This window comes from Mangifera indica, chromosome 1 (genome assembly GCF_011075055.1).
Source record: "Mangifera indica cultivar Alphonso chromosome 1, CATAS_Mindica_2.1, whole genome shotgun sequence".
Taxonomy (NCBI): domain Eukaryota; kingdom Viridiplantae; phylum Streptophyta; class Magnoliopsida; order Sapindales; family Anacardiaceae; genus Mangifera; species Mangifera indica.
The window spans coordinates 27,547,140-27,572,507 of NC_058137.1; the positions used below are offsets into that span (position 1 = coordinate 27,547,140).

The 25,368-nt window shown below is 36.5% G+C and overlaps 2 protein-coding genes and 1 pseudogene across 3 annotated transcripts; 2 read left to right on the top strand and 1 right to left on the bottom strand.

The window, feature by feature from the left end:
* Positions 1–575: 575 nt before the first annotated feature.
* LOC123222553 (septum-promoting GTP-binding protein 1) lies at positions 576–2,872 on the top strand. 2 transcript variants are annotated; one of them, XM_044645400.1, is made up of 6 exons: positions 576–1,220; positions 1,313–1,433; positions 1,562–1,658; positions 1,759–1,798; positions 2,054–2,152; positions 2,512–2,872. In XM_044645400.1, the coding sequence occupies exons 1-6, from the start codon at positions 873–875 to the stop codon at positions 2,674–2,676; spliced, it is 870 nt and encodes a 289-aa protein (XP_044501335.1). In that variant the 5' UTR covers positions 576–872; the 3' UTR covers positions 2,677–2,872. The 2 variants fall into 2 exon arrangements, with proteins under 2 accessions (XP_044501335.1, XP_044501342.1); XM_044645407.1 differs by having other exon boundaries at positions 2,069–2,152.
* Positions 2,873–14,298: 11,426 nt separating this feature from the next.
* Positions 14,299–15,898, top strand: LOC123222570 (annotated as a pseudogene).
* Positions 15,899–16,547: 649 nt separating this feature from the next.
* On the bottom strand, positions 16,548–21,120 carry LOC123224974 (glucose-6-phosphate/phosphate translocator 2, chloroplastic-like). The gene is made up of 5 exons (XM_044648785.1): positions 20,291–21,120; positions 19,300–19,525; positions 18,546–18,768; positions 17,656–17,869; positions 16,548–16,926 (listed from the first exon to the last, which is right to left on the bottom strand). Exons 1-5 carry the CDS (start codon positions 20,786–20,788, stop codon positions 16,915–16,917), a joined length of 1,173 nt encoding a protein of 390 aa, XP_044504720.1. The 5' UTR covers positions 20,789–21,120; the 3' UTR covers positions 16,548–16,914.
* Positions 21,121–25,368: the final 4,248 nt, after the last annotated feature.

The window sequence follows — 25,368 nt, forward strand, 5'->3', positions numbered from 1 at the left end:
TAAATATCTAATTACGTATTTCGATGATATGTCATCATATAGTGAATCTAGTTTTATTGTTTTTAAGAGTAATATTAAATGTATAAATAAATTATTTATTTATATAATATGATGTGATAATACCTGATTGAGTGAATTTAGAGTGAGAGAAAAAATATACAATTACATCACTGAATCACAAATTATCATATTGGTTTGTATAGATAAGTTTGTATAATTTATTTAGATATATTTTTTATTCTTTTAAAAAATAATCATTGGGAATTTTTTTTTTTTATTGATAGAATTATGTGCAATTAGATACATAAATAATATGTTATTATATAATTAAGTGATTCTAAATTAAAAATAAAATAATATTAATTATATAATAACATATCATCTGTGTATTAAATTATGTAGTTAAAAAATATGTGTATATGAAATTGTTGTTTTTATATCAATATATAAAAAAAAAATTTCACAAGATGCCTGAGTACTGTACACGATGTAATATTCTTTTCATCCAAGTGAATTTCCCAAAGCACCCTTGAGAAAAATAAAATAAAATAAGCCTCGAGAGTCCAAAAATGAAAACATTGGACTTCAAAATTGACCCAAAACACCATACAACGTAGAGAGAGCCTGAGGAGGGAAGAAGCCGGCAATTTGGACCGTTTGCGTATCGTGAAATACCAGTCAACCGTTAAACACCACCGCCCCCAACTGCAAGTGCCTCTTCTTTATTGACTTCTATCTTCTCCCTTCTCTCTCTTTCGTATTTGTTTTTGTTAGTTAAAGCACCAAACTTTTAATGACTATGACACCACCACACCACCACTACCAGCAAATCCAAATATAAATACAAAATCAAGGTTTTGCTTTTCATTTTCATGCCCAAAGTCATTCATGAAGCCACTGAAAGCATGACTCACCTCTGCCGGAAAGTGGTCCGTGTAAATATCAAGTGGAGTATACTGGACAGAGTTTCTATTTTCCGGAGGTTTTTTCGCTTCATTTGGGATAGAATTCTTGTTTGTTCTGTTGGAAATAATAAGCCTGATCATTTGGGTTACCGGAAACTCACTGGCCGGGCGTCTTCTCCGGCGCCGGATACCGTCGAAGCTGGCCTGGATCACCTTTCCAGGACCTCTAGTAGTGGGTCTGAAACGGATTCCGATTTGGTTTCTTTGAAGATCAGCCTGTTGGGTGATTGCCAAATTGGAAAAACAAGCTTTGTGGTGAGTATAATTTCGGTATAACTATACATATCCAAGTTCTTCTGAATTTGATTATTTATAAGCTGATTATTTGGTTTAATTTTTATTTGAAGATTAAGTATGTGGGAGATGAAGCACAGGAGAAATGTTTAGAGATGACAGGATTAAATCTGATAGACAAAACATTGGTGGTTCAAGGAGCTAGAATTGCTTTCAGTATATGGGATGTAGGAGGTACATATTCAATTAAATAAATTAACTAAGCTTATGACAGCAAGACCTCTTGCTCAAACTTGTTTCTGGGAATTGAATTTACTAACATTTTCTCTTCTGTTTTCTTGAAATTTTTTTCTGGGTTGCAGGTGACAGTAGCTCTCATGACCATGTTCCCATTGCTTGTAAAGATGCAGTAGCAATTTTGTTCATGTTTGATCTCACCAGCCGCTGTACACTTAACAAGTAAGTTAATTAATTAATTTCATCACAAAATCATAAGATGTTTCCTTTCTGGAAATGGATTGATGTTAACAATGATTTCTGGTGATTAATTAATCTGCAGTATTGTTAAATGGTATAATGAAGCAAGAAAGTGGAATCAGGTACTAAACAGAGCCTTAATTTCATCTGATAATCAGCTAATTTAGTTTCTGCAGTAATGGATCATGAGCTTAATTTAAGTTGTAATATTGAGGCTCCACCATTGATGTCTAATTAAGTACTTGGTTCATATTAATGAAATGTCTGGATCACTAGTGGAGCCACAAAAATTGATGATCATTTATGTTTGTTAGTTTGTATATGAATGCATACTTATATCAATGTTTAAATCTTATTTATTTTCTTCTTTCATTGAGTTTATTTATATGCAGACAGCTATTCCCATAATTATTGGCACCAAATTTGATGATTTTGTGAGACTCCCACCAGATTTGCAATGGACCATTGTAACCCAGGTACAGAATTCATATCAAGGTTGAACTTTGATTGAAATAGTATTTTAATGGAAATTCTAAATGCTGATCAATCTGTAATCACAATCATAAGTGTGCATGCCTTGAATGTCAAGCTGGTTTATATGACGAATAATTAAGTCTTAAACTGATTGTGATTTGAATTTGAAGGATGTTTTGGGGTGACTTGGAGAGTCTCCTCCTCCTCTTTTTCTTCTTCATTAGTCAATTTTCCATGAATTGAATTGACATTCACGGCATCTCCCTCTTTCTCTCTCCGCGTTACTAGATAAGCAACAGTTCATTAAGGCTTAACTCAGAATTTTACCCTTTAACTTGCTTTACCCATGTAAATGATGCAGGCAAGGGCATATACAAGGGCAATGAAGGCGACCCTTTTCTTCTCAAGTGCCACATATAACATCAATGTCAACAAGATCTTCAAATTTATAATGGCCAAGCTGTTTAACTTGCCGTGGACGGTAGAGAGAAACTTGACCATTGGAGAGCCAATTATCGATTTCTGAGTGTATATATTTTTCTAACAATTGGCGATTGGAGAGCCAATTGTAGTGGGTAGTCTAATATATTATATGTGAAGTTCTTTCATGGGCATATATTCCAAATTCTTTCCGTTTAAAATATGCCTTCAACTGAAAGTCTTTCTCAATCAAAATTTTGACTTCAAAGACTCAATCAATTAACTTGGACTTTGATGAACCATTTCAGTATTTTTCTTCTAGAATACCGTAAATATAATTTCAAAATTAAACTATCTTCTTGAGTGCGGTGAAATTATCTATTACAGCCAAGGATCTAGGTGACTGGTAAGAGAAGAGAATAGAGAGTACAGGTAAGCACACAAGAACTTCTATGAAATTATGGACAGTCAAGACTGTATGGAAACATGTGCAGTTATTAATTGATTAAACATAAGAGAGATTGGAGAAGGAGAGAATGGGGGAGGAAATTGGGTTTTGTTTAAACAGTCTTTGGTTGATCAAAAGAGAGAGCAAACCTCTCAAAACCTAAAGAAAGTAGAGAGAGTTGAACCTCTTGAATGCTGGATAAGAGCTGAGTCCTTTTCTTGTATTCAGTTTTGGATATTCTGCATTTCTGGTTTTTCATTTCTGTTGGTTGGTTTCATTTTTGTGTTGTACCCTGTTGTCACCATTTTCAGAATATCCAACCAACACACACCAGTAATTCTTATATGATAACTCCAACCAACACACACAGTAATTACCATCAAAGCGCACACCAGATATTACAGAAAGTATAATTGATTCACTGTTCCGTTGAAAACTTAGTTTACTTGCTTGGACTGAGGACAATTAGACAATAAATTCTTATATGATAACTCCGACCAACACACACCAGTAATTACATATCTGCCTAATCTTAGGTGAGGTACCATCAGGATTCTCCTTCTCTACTTGCCTGAAAAAACAGAATCAACATGTTATGTAAGGTCTTGGATTATCAGTAACAAAATGTTAAATAGAAGCCCAGTTTATGTGCAAGTCTAAAGCCCAGACGTGGCCCAAATGCTGTTAAGTAAATGAGGTGTATGACACGGTGCGTTTTATTAATGTAAATGATGCAAGACGCACTGTATTAAGTTGGAGGTGCTGAGTTCAATAAGTCACAGAGTTTAGCTCAAGTACTGTGTATATTGACTTTTGTTAAAAGAGTATCCAGTGTACGTTTTATGTTTTCTTTGTATAGTTAGTTACTGTACAATTGTATTTGATAATGAGCTGTAGGTTTTAGGAAATCTGCTTTTAATCAATGGCCAGGATGTAGAATTCTGTTACTGACAGCCTGGCAACTCAAGTGTTTGTATAAATGTCTGTATTAGCTAGTTTGCAAGGTTAATGAAAGATTTTGAGGAATTTCAGAAGAGAGTTTGTGCCCTAGTTTGACAATGTATTGAAATCTGGAATTTGTTCATTTCCTGCTCTTCTATCTTCTGACTCACAGATTCTTTCATGGTATCAGAGCCCTCGACTCACGTCTAATGGCTCATGATTCTGGATTGTTCGCTACAGGAAACGTGATGACGCCTGAGTTCCAAAAATCGATTGGTGGAGAGTCTAGCAAGACAACATCAGGTAGCTTCAGTTCTTTTCCTATCTCAAGTCTACAAGCCATAAGCCCAAAACTAAGTGAAAATAACTACCGATATTGGCGTGCACAAGCCTTATACACGGTAGGAGCTCACGGATTGAGAGAGCATCTCACAGGTTTGGTCTTATGTCCTACTCCGTTCTTGTATCTCAATACTGATAATGTTTTACCTGAAAATAAGCAATCAAATCCTGAGTATTTTGTGTGGAGACGATATGATGAGTTACTTATGAGTTGGTTGCTTGCATCGATTTCTGAGGATATGTTTGGAACAGTGGCAAATTGCACAACAGCTAGTGAGGTATGGAATACTTTGGAGCAGTATTTTGTTTCTGAGTCCAAAGTGAAAGTAGCCACGCTTAGGAATGCTTTACAAAATTTTAAAAAGGGCAATCTCTCAGTACAAGAATATGTAAAAAGGATTAAGGAAATGTATGATACACTGCTTGCTTGTGGTCAACAGCTCACAGAAGAAGAGTTGATAAATTTTGTGCTAGATGGTTTAGGGCCTGAGTTTGAACCTATTATTGCCATTATAATGACCAATTTAGCCTCTTCAACTGAAAAAATGTCTTTGGCAGATGTAAAGTTGAGTTTACAAAAGTATGAACAAAGACTTAGTAAAATTCCTGCTCTTGGATATGATTATGGGGCTGTTACTGCAAATCTTGTCAATAGAGGTGGTGCAAGAGCTTTATACTCTAGTATTGATTCAGAAGTGCATATTGGAACTGAGAGGAGTAGTCATAAGCCATTTAGGCCTATGACACATAATAGTGGTCAGTATACTCAAGGGAGAGGCAGAGGAAAATATGCCAATAAGCCTAAGGTCATTTGTCAATTATGTGGAAAGGCTGGTCACATGGCCTTACAGTGTTACCACAGATTTGACATCACTTTCCTAGGCCACAGAGAAACCAATGAGAGTAACAATAATAGTATGGCTAATGCTGCTTGCCTTGTTACTCCTGGGTCTACCTCAGCAGGTTCAGCTTATCAACATCAACTCCAGTTTTCACAACTACAACAACCACAGTTATATTCTCAAATACACACACCCCAATGGTACCATCCTTCACAATCAGGACCTAAAACTCAATCTGTTCGCACTATTAATCAGTCAGCAGCCCAAGTAGTGCAATCAACTGGTGACAATGGTAATGCTAACTGCAACTCAGTAAATACTTCCTCAAAATCTTATTTTGCTTGTCCTAGTACAGTTGAAGATTTGAGCTGGTACATGGACTCTGGAGCCTCTGATCATGTCATCTCCAAAGTGGATCAACTTGCCCTCAAAGAAGATTATGTGGGATCTCAACAGCTCCAAGTTGGGAATGGTGAGTGTCTAGACATATCACATACTGGTTCTCTTTCATTGCCCACTTCCTTTTACAATAAATTTGTACATCTCAAGAACATTCTTTGTGTACCCAAAATAACCAAAAATCTTTTAAGCATATCCAAGTTTACTAAAGATAATGATGTAGTAGTTGAGTTCCTAAGTGACTCTTGTTTTGTGAAGGACAAGGCCACCAGGATTGTGCTGCTCCAAGGGGCACTTAAAGATGGGCTGTACCAGCTCCAATTACCTCATGATTCTGCCTTCAATCATTGTTCTGTCAAACCCAATCTGCCTTACCAATGTTTAGCCAATGAAACCACCAAGAATGCTAAGGCTGCTGGTTGTGATAGCAATATTTTTTTTGTAAATAAATGTGACACTGATATGTGGCATAAAAGACTTGGACATCCATGTGAAAAAACAATGAGAGTTGTTTTCAAAAGTTTAAATGTGCATGGTGATTTTAATAAATTTACTTTTTGCAAAGATTGTCATTATGGCAAGCATCATCAAGGGCATTTTCCCATTTCACAATCTAGAGCTAGGAAGCCTCTTGAATTAGTGCACAGTGATGTATGGGGACCTGCACCTATACTATCTAGAGAGGGGTTCAAATATTATGTTCATTTTGTGGATGATTGCACTAGATTTACATGGCTATTCCCTTTGAAAACCAAAGCTGAAGTTGCATCTGTTTTTGCATTTTTTCATAAAACTGTTGAAAGACAGTTAGATTTCAAATTGAAAACTATTCAAATTGATTGGGGTGGTGAATATAGGGCATTATTACCTTATTTTCAAGAGCATGGTATAGAATATAGGGTTTCTTGTCCTTACACACACCAACAACATGGAAGGGCCGAAAGAAAGCATAGGCACATAGTAGAGTTAGGACTAGTTTTGTTATCTCAAGCATGCATGCCTATGAATTTTTGGTGGGAGGCCTTCCAAACTGCTACCTTTCTGATTAACAGGTTGCCTTCTGCAGTCCTGTCCAATACAAGTCCTTACTCCTTGCTCTTCAAAAAGTCTCCAAATTACATGTTTCTGAAATCTTTTGGGTGTGCCTGTTTTCCTTTTCTCAGACCTTATAATAACAAAAAATTTGATTTTCATACACAAAAATGTGTATTCTTAGGATACAGCTTAAGACATAAAGGATATAAATGTCTAAGTAGTGCTGGAAAACTCTACATTTCAGCAGCTGTTAAATTTAATGAGTCAGAGTACCCCTTTCAGTCTGATCCTAATTTCAAAGAAAAGTTTGAGTCTACTTCAAATTTTGAGTCCTTAATCTCACCCCTTGGTATCTTTCTACCCTACCAAAAATGTAGTGAAGTTGTTACTCATGCAGTACCTAAAATGAGTGTATCTAAGGGCAGCAATCCTGGTGTTTTAGTTCCTTCACAGACATCTATCACTTCAAGGTCCTCTCCAATTATGTCATCATCTGAACAAGTCTTTATGCCTACCAAATGTCCATCTAACACTAAAACAACTATCATACCTGATTGTTCTGAAACCAATCATATTCAACCTTGTTCTACACTTGAATATAATTCTACTGAGCATGAAAAGTTCACAACCAATTCACAGCCCTTGTCTCAATCATCCCAACTAATTGTTCCTAGTATAATTACAAGTATGGACACTCAACTACCTAGACAGGAGGCTGTTGCTTTTCCACATGATTTGACAGAGGGGGTTGCCACATCATTAGACATATCAAGGCATCCCATGCTGACAAGGGCTAAGACTGGGCATCTTCCACCATCAAGGAAGTGGTCTTTGTTGATTGAATCTACTATTAGAGAACCTGTTAGTACAATGGAAGCATTAAACAATGCAAATTGGTATAAAGCAATGCAAGTTGAGTATGAAGCCTTGATAAAAAACCAGACTTGGGAATTGGTTCCTCCCAAGCCTGATCAGCATCTTGTAGGTCACAAATGGGTTTACAAAGTGAAGCATAATGCAGATGGTTCAGTGCAGAAGTTGAAGGCTAGGCTTGTGGCAAAAGGTTTCCAACAAACTCCAGGCATAGATTACTTTGACACCTTTAGTCCAGTGGTAAAGACTGTAACCATAAGAATCATCCTAACCTTGGCTGTTTCTTTCAATTGGGTAGTGCACCAGGTAGACATAAATAATGCCTTTTTGAATGGAGACTTGCAAGAAGAGGTTTATATGAGTCAACCTCAAGGTTTTGTCAACTCAGAAAAGCCACAACATGTTTGCAAGCTTAAAAAGGCTCTATATGGACTCAAACAGGCCCCAAGGGCCTGGTATGACAAGTTGAAGAGTGCCTTGTTGAGTAGAGGGTTCACTAATACAGTCTCAGACTCTAGCTTGTTTGTTTTAGCAGAGGGAAAAGTGAAGGTGTTTATGTTGATTTATGTAGATGATATCCTCATCACAGGTCCTGATGATAACTATATACAAGAGCTGATTCAAGATCTCAATAGCCAATTCTCTTTAAAAGATCTAGGAGAGCTTAACTATTTTTTAGGAATTCAAGCTCACAAGAATAGTGAAGGCCTGCATCTCTGTCAATCAAAATATGCAGAAGAATTACTTTTAAAAACTGGGATGCAAGACTCTAAGCCTTGTCAAAATCCAATAACTACTGGAACCAAGTTATTTGTGGGAGACAGTGCAGCTTTTGAGGATCCAAAGCTATATAGAAGCACAGTTGGTGCCTTACAATACCTTACTCTCACACGACCAGATTTAGCCTATATTGTGAACAAATTAAGTCAATTTCTCAAGGAGCCCTCAACCTTGCAATGGCAGATTTGTAAAAGAACTCTAAGATACATTAAAGGAACAAGGTTTTATGGTATTTTACTTAAACCAGCTGCTATTTTTACTTTGCAATCATATGCAGATGCTGATTGGGCTGGAGGATTGGAGGATAGAAGGTCAACTAGTGGTTTCACCACTTTCTTTGGTCCAAATCCAGTGCAGTGGGCTTCTAAGAAACAGAAGGTTGTAGCCTTGTCATCTACAGAAGCAGAATACAGGTCTGTGAGTCAGAGTTCAACAGAACTCATGTGGATTAAGAGTTTACTCTCTGAATTGAAGTTTGACAGCTTTTCAGTGCCCATTATATGGTGTGATAACATGAGTGCAGGGGCCTTGACTTCAAACGCTGTTTTTCATGGTAGAGCTAAACATATAGAGATAGATGTGCACTTTGTAAGAGAACAAGTGGCAGAAAAGAAGTTAAAGGTGCAATATGTACCCACAGAGCATCAAGTGGCTGATATTCTAACTAAGCCATTACCTACTGCTAGGTTTGAATTACTGAGATCTAGATTGAGTATGGTGGAGTGGCAGGAGGATGCAAATGAGTGTAATGAAGTGAAGGAAATGAGCAGTTGATTTTGCAGGAACTGAGTGTGCAATATATATATATAGTTGTTTTGGTTGAAGGGAGGATAATTGTGAATTAGTGATCGTTCTTCTGCAGATGATTCAGGGAGGATGTGTTTATTTTTTTTTGGAAGAAGTCCAGTTGTTGATGATGGTTTATTTGAATATGCTTGTAGTCATGGTGAAGGTGTTTTTTTGAAATGTGTAGTTACTGCAGAGATAGAAGTAGTCCCACTTTGTGATCTTGTATGTTGATTTGGGAAAGAGAATTTTCTGCAAGATTGGAAGCAGTGTGGTTATCAGAGTTTGAACAGGAAGCTGTTGTAGTTTTGGCTTTAGTTCAGATGGAAAGTTTTGAAAGGCAAAGCTTGGTGCAACTTCTGATTGCTTTAGACTTGAGGGAGGATGTTAAATAGAAGCCCAGTTTATGTGCAAGTCTAAAGCCCAGACGTGGCCCAAATGCTGTTAAGTAAATGAGGTGTATGACACGGTGCGTTTTATTAATGTAAATGATGCAAGACGCACTGTATTAAGTTGGAGGTGCTGAGTTCAATAAGTCACAGAGTTTAGCTCAAGTACTGTGTATATTGACTTTTGTTAAAAGAGTATCCAGTGTACGTTTTATGTTTTCTTTGTATAGTTAGTTACTGTACAATTGTATTTGATAATGAGCTGTAGGTTTTAGGAAATCTGCTTTTAATCAATGGCCAGGATGTAGAATTCTGTTACTGACAGCCTGGCAACTCAAGTGTTTGTATAAATGTCTGTATTAGCTAGTTTGCAAGGTTAATGAAAGATTTTGAGGAATTTCAGAAGAGAGTTTGTGCCCTAGTTTGACAATGTATTGAAATCTGGAATTTGTTCATTTCCTGCTCTTCTATCTTCTGACTCACAGATTTTGAGGACTCAAATAAAGAAGAGTCTCACATCTAATAAACTTAAGTAAAATGAGTGGTATATAAGTGTTGTGGATTGGACCTTAACATAAGCCAATTGGTTTTGTGTATCATGGGTTTCAATCTACACACTTGTAAGCTCAATATATATTTCCGACATGGTATCAGAGCGCGAGCCAAATGGCGGGTTTAACAACCTAAGTGTTCCTGGATACAAGTGACAACGCACCCAGCCAAGAATCGGCTGAGCCGAAAGGCAGGTTTAACAGCCTAGGTGCTTGCACTTAAGCGGGGGTGTTGAGGACTCAAATAAAGAAGAGTCTCACATCTAATAAACTTAAGTAAAATGAGTGGTATATAAGTGTTGTGGATTGGACCTTAACATAAGCCAATTGGTTTTGTGTATCATGGGTTTCAATCTACACACTTGTAAGCTCAATATATATTTCCGACATGGTATCAGAGCGCGAGCCAAATGGCGGGTTTAACAACCTAAGTGTTCCTGGATACAAGTGACAACGCACCCAGCCAAGAATCGGCTGAGCCGAAAGGCAGGTTTAACAGCCTAGGTGCTTGCACTTAAGCGGGGGTGTTGAGGACTCAAATAAAGAAGAGTCTCACATCTAATAAACTTAAGTAAAATGAGTGGTATATAAGTGTTGTGGATTGGACCTTAACATAAGCCAATTGGTTTTGTGTATCATGGGTTTCAATCTACACACTTGTAAGCTCAATATATATTTCCGACACAAAATAAAACAGCAATATACGGATCTACTCGTATTGAATGACGGCATGTTGTTTGCTGCATGATGGGTGGCCCTAGGAATGTCTGCTACCCTTCTTTCTCTCCCAAAAAGGAAGCAAGTTTGTTGATGTATATAAAGGGGCTCTGTTGATCACGCAAATATCTCGGTAACAGGGTACATAATAAAGTATCCATTCAGCATCAGGAATCAATTTCACAAAGTAACAAAACAAAAATAAAAGCTCAAGATACTTCACCATCCACATCATCATATCAGTATGGTTTTTGACCAACTCAACCATTTAAAAATACTTGCCTAGCTCCAGCCAGACTGAAGTGAATCTCCAGGCCAAGTTGCCCAACACAGGAGGTCAAGATTGAACTAGTCTTGTTTGTGTCAATGTGATGTCTAAATCTATCGTATTATTCCACTAGCTCCTATGATAATATTCAATATTTCCAAAGTCCTTACCATAGTTCTATAAACTTAATGGTAGCTTTAGACATTGAAAAAAAAAATGAAAATATCCAAAGGTCCAAATCTGAAGTACCCTAAGTATGGCATTGATTCAACTATATGATCCCTATTTAAAATTTTAATAAAATAAACATGTCCTCATACAGTTTTGGGCAAATGAACTCATAAGAAACATGCAACTTTCAAGGACGAAACAAGAAAAATGTATGGTGAATGAGAAGAGCAAGGAAAAGAGATTAAAATTAACTATACACGGAGAAGAATTAATCAAACCAACCAATAAATAAGCAGATGTAGAAATGTTAACTTTCAGCACTTCGCCAGCCTTGAAAACATGAAGTCGCCATCTTACAGTAGGTTTTCGAGCATCAGGAGGCTCACTGAAGAGAAGTGTCACACCTGGATAAAAACATACAAGGAGAATGAAATTACAAAAAAGGAATTGATAAAGATTCCTATCATTTCTATTAGACAATCTTACTACTCTAGATTCGCTAAAACAAAGCCAGAGAGGCAGCAGCATAATCATTAGATGAATCCCCTCGCTCCCTTTTTTTCCCAAAATAAAGAACATATCTTCCTGAGTTAGAACCATATCACTGGGTTACTGCCTAACAGCTATCAAAATACCAGAAGGATGTGCATTTTGACAAAGAGAAATTTAAAGTGTCGGATAACTGAAAAATACTTGAAAAGGCCAAATAAAGCATTCACCATGCAGATGTATCTACTTAAAATAGAGAAGATTAAGGTAAAAACCTAGCTGCCTTAAAAAACATCAAAGTGTACGATTAAGGCATACGTAATAAGGTATCTGTCTTACTAAGCTAGTCCCTAGATAATAAGGCAAATCGAGACAGGGAGATTCTTTGTCTAAAATTACAGGGAAGTAGTTGTTACCTCTTAATCTGTTTGTTTCAGCAACAAGCTTTCCAGAGAGCTCAAATGAAGGTTTTTACTAAGTTACAAAGACAAACGCAACAAATATTACACACAATACATAACCATTGACCTCACTAAGTAAAGATGATCTATACCATCTTAATGACTCAGATAATCAAAGGGGAAAGAGAAGTTATCATTACATTGCAAGTTGTTGTCAGGCTACCATGAGTAATGACGCCAAACAAATAATCAGCTAATGTTGAGGAAAAGCTAATAACTACCTTGTCTCTGGCTTCCTCAGCAGCTTTCATCTTAGCCACTGAATCAACATCATCATTCCTGGTCAAGCAACCTGCCAATGCCCCCTCAGAAACAACATCAATGCTTTATTTCAGGAAAAGAATCCTTTTTGTCATTTAAGGCCTATAAAGTTCAAGACGTCAGAATCAAGGAGTTTCATTCTTCCAAACAGAAAACATTTACATAGTGACTGAAAAAACCAGTCAACCACATGTACACTGTATGCTTTTACCATAGTACTAAGGTTAAGTCTGATATATTGGTAAAGCCATATTTCCTCCAGTGATATATTGCTTAAATTATTCATACCGTCCAAAAAATACTAAATTTTAGAATATTATTTCCATTGTCATTAATGAGCACAAAAGGATAATTTTATAACTACAGGTGTCCCCAGCAAAATTCTAGTAAAAGCTTACGAGATAAGTTTAAAGCTTGAGAGGTTCTCACCTTCGTTCAGTTCCTCTAGAGTTTGTCACCTGGAAAAAATTTGACTTCCAGTCAGAAAATCTATTTGTTCATGATGCATGAATTTAAAGATAGCTTGATTCAATGACTTTGTTTTGAGCAGGGAGAAAAGGCCAAATAATGTTGATAATAACATAGGTAGAAAGGGGTGGATGATGTCAACGGACGCCTCGCGACGTGTTCTGGCACCATCAGCTGATTGAGGTGAGCGAGATCTATGCCTACTCCTGCAGGGTTGATCCGACACTGAAGTAGACTGCTCATGTCTTGTTCTTGTAGACCTGCTACTGTCTTCATCTCTTCCTGAAGTTCTCGCCTTTCTTTCACTCTCAATATCCCTATCAAAACCACGTTTATCCTTTCTCTCACTCACAGTTTCCCTATCTAAACCCCTTTCTCTATGTGTGCTCTTATCACTTGTCCAATCACGATTCTTCTCACTCTCTCTCTGTGTCATTTTTGGAGCCTCTCTTTCCACTCGGGCTCTCCTCAAGCGTTTTGTGCACGGTGAAGGAGACCGAGAAATGGATGAGCGCCTTTCCTTATCATTAGTCATACCATGATTTCTCTCATGTTCTTTCTCAGTCACTTTATCAGCAACTTTTTCAACTTGGGCTCTCCTCAACTGATTCGTACGAGGGGAAGGAGAGCATGAAATAGGAGGGAGTGAACTTTCCCTGTATATTCCCTTATCACTTCCCTACCATGATTTCTCTCATGCTCCCTCCCTGTTGCCTTTTCAGCCTCCCTTTCATCTTGGAGTCTCATCAACCGGTTAGAACACGGAGACGGAGAATGAGAAATGGGAGAAAGAGATTTTTCCTTATGTGCTCCCTTGTCACCAATCTTAACATGATCTCTTTCATGTTCCCTTTCTGCCACTTTCTCCACCTCTCTTTTATCTCAAGCTCTCGTTAATTGTCTTGTATGTGGGGAAGGTGAGCGAGAAATTGGCAAGTCAAGCTGAGAACGTTTTGGAGATTTAGTACGATTAGTATGTTTCTCTTTCTCTTTATCTCTCTCTATTGTTGGAGAGATATCCCTATGTGAGATCTTGCGCTGCACAGGTGATCGTTCTCTTCGAGACAAGCTCTTCCTAGTTGGGCTTCTCTTCCCCGATCTCTAACAGGCGATTCTGAATGGTAGCTTATATCACACCCCATCACTACTTCTCAATGCCACAACTATATGCTCATCTCCATAGTGGCACAAAATGAGAATTCAAAGCACAACTTCAACAAGGGTTTATTCATGTAAACAAAGATAATGCCAAAATATAAAAAAGATCACAACATCAAAACATAAATTGTCAGAAATTAAGCACAACCCAACACAAACAACCAACCAAATGAAATAGTTTTCAAACAAATATATCAAAACGGCGAAGTACACTTATTACAGTCTGTTCGTTTGGGTTCCCAGAAAGCTATAGACAATAAAAAAACATTAAAAAAAAGATCCAACATTTCGTTTAATCATACAGTGTACTACCACTCATTACTAGCAGCTCACTCTGAAACGAGAAATTAATAGCAATTATTTAGATAACAAGAAACTAAAACGTTCTGGGTTACATGAACTTGTTGAAGTTAATATTTGCCGATAAGGTGATAATGAAATACTATAGAATTATTGCTGAGATTGGGGCTGGTCAGCATGGAGTTGCCACTGCCACTGTTTGTGCCCGATTTGGTTGCAGTGTATTATATACATGGGTGCCCAAGATTTGGAAAGGCAGGCTCTTAATGTTTTCAGAATGCGACTTCTGGGTGCTGAGGTTTGTTATTCCTAATTATTGGTTTTTATCGCTAATTCTCTTAATTGAATCAACCAGTATTAATTATTATGATTGGAAACTTTGCTTATATAATGCAGGTTAGAGCTCTGGGACAGCCACGCTGAAAGATGCAACATCTGCAGCTATAAGGGATTGGGTGACTAATGTTGAGACAACCCATTATATTTTGGGATCAAGTTGCCGGTCCTCATCCATACGCCATGATGGTAAGAGAATTCCATGCTGTGATTGGTAAAGAGACAAGAAAACAAGCTATGGAGAAATGGGGTGGGAAACCAGATGTCCTGGTTGCGTGTGTTGGAGGAGGCTCAAATGCCATGGATCTCTTTCATGAATTTATCAATGACCAGGATGTTAGGTTGATTGGTGTTGAAGCTGCAGGTTCTGGCATAGAAACTGGCAAGCATGCTGCTACCTTGACCAAAAGGGAAGTCGGGGTGTTGCATGGAGCTGGGAGCTACTTATGACAGGATGATGATGGGCAAATAATTGAGCCTCATTCCATCAGTGCTGGGTAAGACTGTCAATTATTTGTTCTTTTTTCTTCACCCTTCTTTAAATATTGTGCGTTCTTATAAATTTTAACATAGCATGCAGCTTGGATTACCCTGGAGTTGGACCTGAGCACAGCTTTCTGAAAGCTGAGTACCATTCTGTCACTGATACCGGAGCGTTGGAAGGTATGAGATGACATTAGATTTCTGTTCAAGCTTTTGAGTTGTCATAGATGAATTATGGTTGCAATTGTTGTTTATGCTATGCTATGAAGTTCCTGTTTCCTCCACTGTATTCTAAACTTTTCAACCAAATAACCATTCTGCCATTTCTTACAATTTTATTATGCTTAATTTATTACCTCGAAAATTCGAAGTTTAGTCTCTGAGGCCAAGAAAGTCAATTATCAGTGGAATTTTTTAATAGTTAACTATTTCATTATCCTTCAGATAATTAGTCATCATTTAAAAGAGGTTGAATTTGTTTTGCATGTAGCTTTCAAGAGATTATCGCAACTAGAGGGTGTAATCCCTGCTCTGGAGACGTCTCATGCGCTGGCTTATTTGGAGCAACTGTGCCCGACTCTTCCTAATGGAACAAGAGTTGTGCTTAACTGGACTGGCAGAGGTGATAAGGATGTTCAAACAACAATCAAGCATCTAAAACTTTGACAGCAATCTTCACCATCGGCAATTTGATTCAATGACTGCCAATAAGCAAGTGAGTTATTCCATCTCAAGGAAAAGCTCCATTGATAATATTCTTCTAGTGTTTTGTATTTCAATTTTGTATTATAAGGTTTTAATCTTCAGAACTATTTAAAGAAAATTTAGATCAGAAAAGTTTTCTACTACTCATATCTCCTACCATTTTTCTCTTGTGGGATTGGGCAGAATAATTGGTATCAATTTATAGTTGCTAAGGAAAAAAAAGAAGAAGATATATATGCATAAACTCTTATTTTTCTGGCTCACTGAAATCTCCTCCATATTCAACCAGAGCCACCAAAACATATAAATTATTTTTATACTGAATGGTTTCACTATGACAATGGAATCTCTATCTAGAGGGACCAAAACCAAAGAACTTCATTCCTTCATAAGTTATCAACAGAAATGCTTCGATTGTGCATTTTATTTTTTATGAATGAATATTTTTATAATTATATTATTGAATAAATACTAGAGGATAATTCAGGATTTCTTTGAAACCGGCAAACATGGGGAGAGGTCCTAAAAATACCATTGGTACCTTCAGTTTCAAAGAGGAAAAAGAAAAAAAGAAGGTTTGACGGGTTGTGTGTGAGTAGGCATTGATTCGAATTGAGCCGAATATGATGAAAGGGCATTTTACATTGTAACTTACAATTTGTAAGTATTGCATTCAATTCAAAAGATCAATTTTCAACACGCCTTCAACTTTTTCAATACTTCTTTTTCCAAAAAATGAAAAAGTAGAAGAATGCTTCTATAGGATGGAACAATAAAACTAAAGAACAAATTCTTAAATGAAAGCACACTTGTCAACATTGAACAAATTCTAAAGAAAACTTTAGTCTCTTCAAACATTCAAGGTTCTAGACATTAGCCTTGTTTATTGGGATATTTCTCCCCTCAACCTCATAAGAAATAAGCCTCCCTGATTACCCTGTATAATGCTGTTTGTAATCATCATTTATTTATTTTATTCATTATTATCTACACTAAGACACTACTTTGCTGGTCTATCTGACCAAACTCCAGTGAACATTGATCCAAAAGACAGCAACCGATCTACTCTACGCTAAACTCCCTCATCATCGCTGTTAGCTTGATGAAATATAAATTCTCCAGTCTCCAGCCCCACTTCCCTTACTGTTTTGCCTGCAGAAAGGAAAACATGGTTTTAGATTAGATTACAGCAATTGGTCACCTTCACATTGGTATTTAACTTGTTTAACATGCACATTATATATCGAGTCGAGATCTTTTAAGGAAAAAGTAAAAGCAAACAAAAAGTGAGTCTGTATAAGATGCCCAAGTTAGGTGAGACACAGATTCAAATCACCTAACAGCAAACACCTAAATGTCAACAGCAGCTATATAGATTTTCTGGTAGTTTATCTTGCACCACTTGAAACTGCTCAAAGAATTGGCAGATGATTCATCCCTGCTACTGATAAAATAAAAAAAGGGGTAATTTTTGCGGGTTATTAGTCAAGACGACCGACAGTTTAAGAAGACACTACAACCAAAGAGATCAATAATCAGATAAATCGTTAGAACCTTTTCAATATATTATGAACAAAGGGCAATTCTCTTGCTTATATGACTAGTACCGTAAATTGTCCCTTATACCAGTCTTTTCTCAAAAATGATTAAACATCTATTTCAAGTCTGAGCAAAAGGTTCACATATCTTTCATCTGATATTCTTCTGGGCATTAGTTATTAACTTCCAAAAGAGGTTGAGATAAATTCTGTGGTCTTTATTTTGGCCTCTTGTCACAGAAACAAGGTTATGTGAGGATGAAGGCAAACAAATAAAATTCTCAGTATCTCAGGTCTGTCAGCTACTTCAAAATCAATAAAAGTCAGGAGTATGATTTGTTACCTGGGAGTACAAGAATGTTCCAAGGATTGCGACTGCAGCTCCCAAAGCATTGATGGGCTGGACTGGTGTGTGGAAGATAATAATTGAGGAGACTATGACAGATATACGTTTCATGGTGTTTCCGATGCTAAATGTCAAAGGAGAGATCTCATCCAAAGACATGTAAGACACTTGGTTGTATAGATGATAGAACACACTTTGAGCTGCCATCCACCTATCATGTAAGATAACAGCCACACATACTACTTCAGTCAAAGACAAGAAAGAAAAAAAATATGAAAGAAACTATATCATTGTCATTACCATTAACATCACATGTGTTCAGAATGCCAACTCTACTAATGATTTTTAGGTTAAAGAGAAGGAAACATATGGCTTCTGAGATTATACTTGTTAAATCATTAACTATAGAATCGATACTAAATTTGAAAAGTCAACACAAAAAATTACTGCATGAAGTTTAGCCAACTGATGATGCAATTTATACAGCAGATGGATACAAATCCCCAAATCAATATACTGAATTCCATTTTCATCCAAGTACTATACTTCCTTATGCATATGCGAGAGGAGCATCATGTAACTAGTTAATTATCCAACCAATTGACATTTTTTGACAGTCTGTGAACTTTAGTACTATCGGAGTATCAAAAGGACTTTTCTTACTGGGACATCACTCAACACAACATATATCATTCAAGTTGAGCAGTACATCAGATAAAGAGATAATCAGATAGTGTTAAGATTTCCACATCAAACAAGAGATAAGGGGCCAAACAAATTTTGTTAAAGCATAATTTAGTTTGCACCTTTAACCATCTTACAACCACAAATTAATTACACGCAGACAAATCAACGCAACAAAACAGTACAAGGTATAGAGGTAATACCATATGATTTGCGGTCCAATTTGAGACATGGCTGTTTGAAATCCTGCTGCCCACATCTGTGGTCCCTCCACAGCTATTGCAAAAGGTGTGAGAATTAGGAGAGATAACATAGAGAGACAAGCATAGTAGTTCATTCCACTAACTGACTTTCCCTTCATGCCCTTCTTTGAAAATATGTTCCGAAAGACAAATGCCAAGTTTGATATCATGGCCCCCATAAAACCTGAAATAGACAGCCACCAACCAAATTCAGCAATCTGACAACCCCTAAAGGAAGAACAATTAAAATTCCGTTTCAAGCCCGTAATAATCTTCTCTAGTAACAGAATTTCCCCACAAGATCAAACCCATGTGCTTCGACAGACAAAAAAAAAGTTCATCATTGCCTTGAAATGATCATAAGAAGAAAAAATTTCCCTTCATACCTAAACCTGGATTTATGGTTAATAAAGCCAAATTGATTTTATATCCGATGTGACAATTTTGTATGCTAAGAACTCACAACATACATTCATTGCAACAGATGATTGCTACATTGGCCTCAATTATGCATAATTGAGGCAGTAGATATTTCCTAAATCCCAAATGATAAATAGACAAGATCAATAATTAAATTCTCTTCTATTTTTACACCTTCTCAAAGGTAAAAGATAGGAATAATCAAAAGAAATTGAAGTTTACCAAATACTGCAAAGGATAAATCACAAAGATGGAGAGAATATTCTAAAATCAGAAATGAAAGAGATTTTATTACCAGTCATATTGAAGTTCAGCTCAGTCACAGCAGCAAGAGCACAGCCACCTATGATTGGAAAAAGGGACAAGTACACCGGCAATGGGAAGCTCTCACCCAAAAGAAACCTTGAAACCAAAACACTGAATGCTGGTTCTCCACTCTTGATGATGTGGGTGAAAGAAACTGCCACCTTAGACATACTGACAGTTGCTGCTACATGCCCAATTGTATGTGCCACAGCAACCTGTTTGCATCAAAATTACATAACAATTAAGATCAGACCATCTTCCACCAGTTTGCCTGCAAATAAAAACTATGATATAAATCCTAAGTATCAAAAATCTCCATTTCTTCGTTTTGTTCTGCGAGAAAATATAAAAAATGGTAAAAACAAGTTGACTTAGCCAAATTTAAAATTTCCTATCTTTTTTTCCCGTAAACAAAGCTACAACAGCTTCAGATAATTAAGAAAAGACACCCAAAACCGATATCTTAATTTTCTTTTCCCTTCACTTTCCTGGAAACCCTGCAACCAAACAAACATAATGGAATTATCTTTAACAAAGAACTTGAACACAAACCCTTTAAGATTTTTTACACTTTTCCCCTTGAACGCAGGTCATTACATCATAAATTTTTTTTTTATAAAATCCAACCCAAAAAATATTTTAATGTTCTTTTTCCATCACTTTCCTGGAAACCCAGCAACAAAACAAATACAATGAAATTATCTTCAACAAGGAATTAAAAACAAAAACCCATTAAGATTTTTTACCCTTTTCCCCTTGAAAACAGGTCAATACAAAATAAAATATTTTTTTAAAAACCCACCTAAAAAAATATTTTAATGCTCTTTTTTCCTTCACTTTCTTTGCACCCAAACAAACAAAAAAACTGTAATTATCTTTCGACGAACGATAAAACCAGAAGCACATAAAAACCAAAAACATCACTTTCCCTAATTTTCCCCAGTTTTTTTGCAAACCAAACAAAACCCACTTGCACTTACAGGAAACAAAGTCTTCCAAAACTCCAAATCCGTCTTTGGAGTCTCCGCAATTCTTGTTGCCCACGAAATCAACATCATCAACGATCCACAAGCCAGAGACAAAGTTGAAGTCAACCACGGATATGGGTACGCATTCAACACCTTCTTGTTATAAATATTAAAGATCACATTCAACGTCCACCAGGTCGCAAAATAGATTCCGATTTTCACCTTCTTCGCTGTCTCCGATTTAGCCACTTCAGCTCCTTCAATGGGCTGCGATTTTTCCGCTTCATAAGCCTTGCATGTAACCGACAACTTCTGGGGTTTCTCAAAGCTTGAAACAGATGAAACGTGAAGAGGTTTTGTGACAGAAAGTGTAAACTTTGGGATGATTTGTGGCAAAGACGGCGAAAGAGAAGATCGCTGTTGTGTTTGTGAAAGTAATCTCTTACAAGACACTGAATCAGATCCACTCATCATCGGAACAGACACAGAAGTTTTGATCGAACAAATCATCTTGAGATCAAACCTTATGCGCAATAATCGAGAAAAAAAACTAATATCTGTCAAGAAAATTACTTAAAAAACAGTCTTTCAATATATAATATATATAAAATTTGCAGCACAACAGAATCACTGAAACGCAAACACACAGCGAAAAAGGTTGAAAGGACCGACCGAGGAACAGTTGTAATTGTTCTTAATGAAAAATATAATTCTTTTGGGCGGTTTAATATGGAGAATACAAGACAAGATTGGCTTTGAAATCTACTAAGAAAAGATTTATAAAGTTTGTCTTTTTCTCTGAAATTTCAGTCCAAAAATCTCTAAAATTAATGTTACGGAATAGAGAATCAGGCCATGTGATTGTATAAATATATATTTATTTTACAAAAATTACTGTATCAAAGTAACTTTCATTCAACCTTTCCTTACAATTATAAAAGGGGGAGAAGTTAAGGTGGTTTGGTTAGAAAGAAAGAGTTTGGTTTCGGTGTGGGGAGGAGTTCTTGTTTTTAGAAAACACTTTCAACTGCTGCCAAACATATGTTGCCATGTGAGAGAGAAAACTTGTGATTGGAGTTAAAGTGCCAACTACCCACAGCAACTTTTCAACAACTTGGTTGAAGGGTAACAGAGATTGAAGGAGAAGATCAAGGCTTAGTCTCATTAATTTAGTTGTTTTGGTTTGTTGTTGACCCAGTTTGGCCTGTTTCTGTACTAATTGCTATGAATCAAAAACATGAAAAACATTTATGTTCTTTCTTTACGACTTATTATAACAAATTGGAATTCTAATTCTAACTGCTGTCCAGCCATGAAATAGAGAAGCCTTAAAAAGTGGAATTTTCAAAGATCAATATTCGTTAGGGACTTAAGAATGAAACCAGAGCATATTCCTTTTCAATTTTTTAATATTCTCCAATTCATGGAAGGGATGCATTGAACAACCCATCTCCATTGACTCTTAAAATGTCAATTTGGGGTAATTTTAGATGCAGTAAAGGTTTAGAAAGTAAGATTTGAACCCCCAAATGGCCAAAGTCATATTAAGGACTTAGTCTAATACAGTTTTAACATCAAATTATGAGATCTGATCACTAGTTTTAATACAACAGACAAGCATCAGAAGGTACTAGAAGATCCAACAAGATTTTGACAGTTGTAGACTGAAAGAAGACAGTTTATAAAAACTATGCACATAGAGGTTAATTTGTCAGCAGCTATAAAGAAACTGACAGAAGAGCATTACTATGTCACTGTGTTCTAAGAATTTCTCATTGGTATATATGTCAAAGACATTATGACATGTAATTAATCTTGTATGGTTTCATCGATCTTAACTTAAAGGGTCCATTTATTGTATTGTAATATGTTGATAATCCCACAATGCTGTTGCATCATTAATGAGTTATATTTAAATGTTAAATATATGTGTTGTAAATTTCTTCCAACCACTGAGCATTTATCAACTGTCAACCTTGGGCTTTGCTAAGTGCACCCATGGGTTAACCCTAATATCCTACAAAGGGGACATGACGCAGCAATTGTATTTGATATTTATACTTCCTCTCTAGCCATGTCCAAATTATAAAAGCAATTGAAATAAGCATGAAACTGGAAGCTTCTATAAATAAGGATACCTTGAATGCATCAAAACTCATTGCCCATTGCCATTGGTTTAAAGATAAAGCTTCTTCAGGATATATTAGTAGCAATCCTGCTGAAACTAGCATGCAATTTGTGAATGCTTAGATAGTGATCTTTTAGCCAAAATGGAATGAACTTTTCCTTCAGGTGTTTTAACCATTTGGCAAATTCACAAAAATGGAATCTTCTGGGAGAGATAAGAATTTAAACTAGCTTTTGCAGATTGAGATGCAGTATTAAATTCCTGCCATTACTCATAGCTTCACAAATTTAAGCAAGTAAATTTTTAACCCACTTTGCTGCTTGAAACTTCTTTAAATATCCATTTTACCAATCGAACTTCTCACCAGTCATCAATGAATTCCAAAATGTCTCACCTTCAAGCTTTTTCTGCCACGGCTCTTCTCATATTGTACCTCAGAATGCTCACCCTAATCCGATTTACTTCTTCCAATTCAATAGGCTTCGGCCTGGGACTCATTCCCAGAGACTACCCTGAATCTCCTTTATATTTCGGAAACATATCTCAGTCAGAAAAAATGCACAGAATTTTCCATATGTCCAAAGCTAGAGCCTACAATTTAAACTTGGATAATTTGCACCATCATATCTCTCGCAATTATCGTTTCTATACAGTAAAATTACACATGGGAACTCCGAGCATACCTTTATATCTAGCACTGGATACTGGCTCTGGTCTTACTTGGACACAGTGCAAACCTAGTGTAAATTGTTATTCGCAAACGACTCCAATTTATGATTCAATGGCATCTCATACTAACAGGCTGGTACCTTGCAATCATCCTGTTTGTCATAACAGACGGCGTTACGATTGTGTCAATCAAAGATGTATTTACAATCGCCAGTATATCAGCGGTGCTCCAACTAAAAATGTTGTCTGCCTAGAAACATTTATATTCTTGTCTAATACAAGCATTTCTATGGCTTTTGGTTGCTCACAAGATAATGATAACTTCGGATTTGGTCGAACTGGTAAGATTGGTAGCATTCTAGGAATGAAACATGGCTCCGGAATCTTTAGTACAACAGTTAGGCCATTTAATTAACTACCGTTTCTCTTATTGTTTAGTCCTTCATAATCTAGCTTCGTCTGCTACTGCTTCCTGAAGTTTGGCAATGACATTGTTACTCACGGAAGAAATTTCCAATCAACACCGTTTGTCAACGAAGGCGATAATTGGCATTACTCTCTGAATTTAATTGATATAAGTATTGTCGGGAGGCAGGTGCAGTTTCCCCCAGGGACCTTTGCAAGAGGTGGCTTTCACATAGATTCTGGCTCAGTATCAACTTCCCTTGTGGAAAATACCTATTACCTTGTATTTTCAATTTTAAAGCAGTATTTTGCCCATTTCCACCTTCAGAAAATCGATGGTGGGTTTCAGGGTTATAATCTTTGTTACAGATATAATCCAAAATTCCATTATTATGCCTCAATGACATTCCATTTTCAGGGGGCTGATCTTCATGTTCAACCAGCACATGTTTATCTTTTTAACCATGAGGAAGGCATTTTTTGTATACCAAAACTTCCAAACAGAAGGGGACGCCTAAGTATATTGAGATCATTGCATCAACAGAATACTCGATTCATATACGATACCAATAGTCAGTCTACTTCAATTTGCACCGGAGAACTGTCTTTCGGATAGAAACTAATGCTTTTTACTCCTTTTGTGACAGTGGTAAGAAATATGAAATAATGGTTTTGCTGAGTCCTAACAAGTTACAGACTTACAAGTCTTGTTTAACTGATGAATTGTTGGGCTTTTCTTGAGTTTCTGCATTTGATCATTATCAAAGGTATTAAAATTAGGCTCTCTGCATTCCAAAATGGATCCCGTTCAAATTAGTTCTTCCAATTCAGTTGGCTACAGTATATTAAGCTGCAAACACATTAAAAAATAAACCCGGCCAAGCTAATTAAAATCAGTGCGAAAATGCAAAGTTCAGGTCTATTACAAACGAAGAAGAAAGCTGGTTTAAATACCCAACTCAAGCAAACAAAATGATGGCACATGTTTAAATCGTAAAAATGCACATGTTAATTAGACAATAAAGCCAGTTAGGTGTCAAGTATGGAAGAGTTGGTGCAAATACAATCACAAAGTGTAACATATATGCTCACATTGCTTATAGTTTGTTAAATACATTTATAAATACCTTGAATACATCAAAACTTATTGCCCATTATATTCTAATTCCATTTGTTTAAAGATAATGTTTCTTTAAGATAGATTCGTAAATGCTCACATAGTGATCATTTAATCGAACTAAAATATAATTTTCTTTTAGGGTTTTTAACCATTTGACAAATTCAAAAATATTGAATCTTCCGGGAAAGGTCGGCCACTCAGCCTCCCTAAATTAACTTTTGAAGATTGAGATATGCTATTGAATTCCTGTAGATAGTAATAGCTTTACCAGTTTGAGAAAAACATTTAACCACTTTGCTTTTTGAAACTTCTTTAAGTATCCATTTTATCAATCAAACATCTTACCAATCAAGTCCAAAATGGCTCACATTCAAGCTTTTTCTGCAACTATTCTTCCGATATTGTACCTCAGAATGCTGAGCTTAATCCAATTAACTTCTCCGAATTCAATTGGCTTTAGCCTCAGACTCATTCCTAGAGACTCTCCTGAATCTCCTTTATATTTCAGAAACACATCTCAGTCTGAAAAGATGCGTAGAATATTGCTACTTTCCAAAGCTAGAGCCTTCAATTTGAACCCAGATAATTTGCGCCTTCATCTCTCTCTCGTGATGATAATTTTTATACAGCAAAATTACACATTGGAACTCCAAGCACTCCTTTATATCTACTGGTGGATACTGGCTCTGGCCTTACTTGAACTCAATGCAAACCTTGTGTGAGATGTTATCCACAAGTGACACCAATTTATGATTCAAATGCCTCCCC